At 36.0% G+C, this 2748-nt stretch overlaps 1 protein-coding gene across 1 annotated transcript in view; it reads right to left on the bottom strand.

Moving 5' to 3' along the window:
- Positions 1-698: 698 nt before the first annotated feature.
- The window catches only part of LOC110327866 (olfactory receptor 8B3-like), a 4178-nt gene continuing 2128 nt past the window's right edge, over positions 699-2748 (bottom strand). The window contains exon 2 of the mRNA XM_021207118.1: positions 699-2415. Within this exon, the coding sequence (XP_021062777.1) occupies positions 951-1883 (933 nt within the window). The 5' untranslated portion in view covers positions 1884-2415 and the 3' untranslated portion in view covers positions 699-950. The remainder of the gene's footprint in view (positions 2416-2748) is intronic.

Raw genomic sequence — 2748 nt, 5'->3', positions numbered from 1 at the left:
ACTTCGTAGGCAGAGGCAGTCAGATTTCTGAGTTTGATGCAAGCCTGGTCTACAGAGTGAGTTCCAGGATGGCCAGGGCTACTCAGAGAAGCCCTGTCTCAAAAACAAAACAAGACAAAACAAACAAACAAACAAATCAAAAGAATAATACAAGATACAAAAAAGATCTACAAAACTCCCTCTGAATTCTTGCTCATCTACTGGGCAAAATGCACCTACCCATAAGTGAAGTATATATTTCCATGGAAAAAAAGACGTTTCTTTTGCCAGCAGTTGTCAACTGAAGACAGTTTCTTGGCTCAGTACGGGATATTTTATCAGCTACTTCCCTTTCCGGAGCTTGGATCCTGTCTAGCTTCAACTGTGCAGCCTGGCTCATGATGCACCATGTCTCTATTAATTCATACATGCTTCAGTTCTACTGTGTCTGGGAGACCTTTCCTTGCTGTCCTCCATTCCCTCTGGCTCTTAGCTCTGTCTGCAGCTGTCTCGTCATGACTAGAAAAAAAAAAAATGTGCCTTATTCTTCCCTGGTGTCTGTGTATTAGAACTGATTTATACCCCTTTTATGATGATACCTGAATTTTGAGGGAGGGTTTGTGGTACAGATGTTCCATATGAGCATTACACAGACACAGATTCTTTATATATTAAACTGTTAGGAGTTTCTTTGTTAACCACATCCTACTACACAGGGAAACATCTCTGATAGGGCCTGAGAACTACAGTAATCTATGGGTAAAGAGTTCAGAATTTATAAGGCACTGTGATATTTTTTCTATTCTTCAAAAGCATATGAGGGGGTTTACTGCTAGTTGCTATGAGGGTTGCAAATGTTTTTTATTTATTTTTTATTTTTATTTTTTGCCAGATTTGTAGGACCAGGAATGTGTTTCCACTAAAATAACAAAGAAAAACAATTTCCAATTAAAGTAAATAACAGTTTCTGATTACAAGATTTTCTTTCTCAAAGTTTTTCTCAAGGCAACGTTAACATCTTTGTTTCTCAAGCTATAAATTAATGGATTCATCATAGGAATTAAGATAGTATAAATTATTGAAGATATCTTTCCATTGTTCATCGTTCCAGTTGAGTTGGGTTTGAGATACATAAATGCACTAGACCCAAAGAACAGAGAGACAGCAATTATGTGGGAACTACAGGTGCTGAAGGCCTTTGACATGCCCTTAGTGGAATTCATTTGAAGTATGCTGGAAAGGATGAAGCCATATGAGATAAAGATGATCACAGTGGGCACAATGATATCCTTCCCTGTTACAATTAATAGCACTATCTCATTGACATAGGTGCTGGTGCAGGAGAGCTGCAGCAAAGGAAGGAGATCACAGAAATAGTGGTTGATAATGTTTCCATCACAGAACGACAGTCTCAGGAGACATCCAGTGTGAATCATGGCTCCAGAAAACCCCATCAAATATGAACCAAGCATGAGATAGGAACACATCTTTGGAGACATGACAACATTATACAAAAGTGGATTGCAGATAGCCACATAACGATCATAAGCCATTGATGTGAGAATATAACACTCCGAAATGACACAGAAACCAAATAAATAGAACTGAGTCATACAACTCACATAGGAGATAAAATTTTTCTTTAGAATAAAGTTCATCAGCATTTTTGGTATAATTACAGAGGAGTAACAAAAGTCTACAAAGGATAAGTTACAAAGGAAAAAATACATAGGGGTATGAAGGTGAGAATTCAGCACAATGAGAATAATTAAAGCCAAATTTCCCAATGCAGTTATCATGTACATTAATAGAAAGACCAGGAACAGAGGAGCTTTAAGGTCAGGCTGGTCTGTTAATCCCAAGAGAATGAATTCAGTTACCACAGAGCCATTTACCAAAGCCATCTTTCTATAAGATATCTTGTGAAATATAAATAAGTGGTGGATTAAAGGATCATGAAGATCTCTAATCCTGAGAGTGGGGCTGTCAAATCCTAGATGGCTACAATTGAAGTCAAGGGAAAAGCAAGAAGCATGATGCACACAACAGCATCTCCCTTATCTTATCTCCCTATTTCTTTTTGTTTTATCCTCTCTGTGACAGAGTAGAAACTCTAATAACTGAATTTTACAATCCATCCAGACTGAACTCTGGATGTGTTAGAACCATGAACATTTTCTAATTTAAACAAAAGAACAAGAATCTAGGAATGGTGAGCATTCTGCTATGCTCACATTAGGTTCTATGGTATAAGAACTGTACATGCAGAGTGAACTTACTAATTTAAGCACCACAACAGAAGTATCTACTGAACCTGGAAAACACTTTGGCTTGTCTTGGCCATGCATCTGGAAATTTCTTTGGAATCATAGGACTTTAAAAAATGCGAAGAAAATGGCACATCTCTGGTTCTTGGACTGTATCCATGTGAAGTCTCTAAAACAAAGCACATTTGGAGGCTTATTACATGAAATGAACTCCATATGCAATCACAGTTATATTCATTAAAAGAGAGAGTATAGTGATGTCTGATGAAACCCAGTAAAGAAAAAAATATATCATTCAGATCAAAATAATAACATTCAAATATCTTACATGATTAATTTCTAGACTATTTGTTGTGTTACTGGAAATTAACTATGTTACATTGCATGTCCACATTTCCTAGCATAATACAATAAAATAAGGTTATCATTGCACACAAACACAAACATCAAACCATATATATATATATATATATATATATATATATATATATATATATATATA

This window comes from Mus pahari, chromosome 10 (genome assembly GCF_900095145.1).
Source record: "Mus pahari chromosome 10, PAHARI_EIJ_v1.1, whole genome shotgun sequence".
Lineage (NCBI taxonomy): Eukaryota > Metazoa > Chordata > Mammalia > Rodentia > Muridae > Mus > Mus pahari.
The sequence above is the reverse complement of the archived record's forward strand: the minus strand, read 5'-3'. Positions and strand labels throughout refer to the sequence as shown.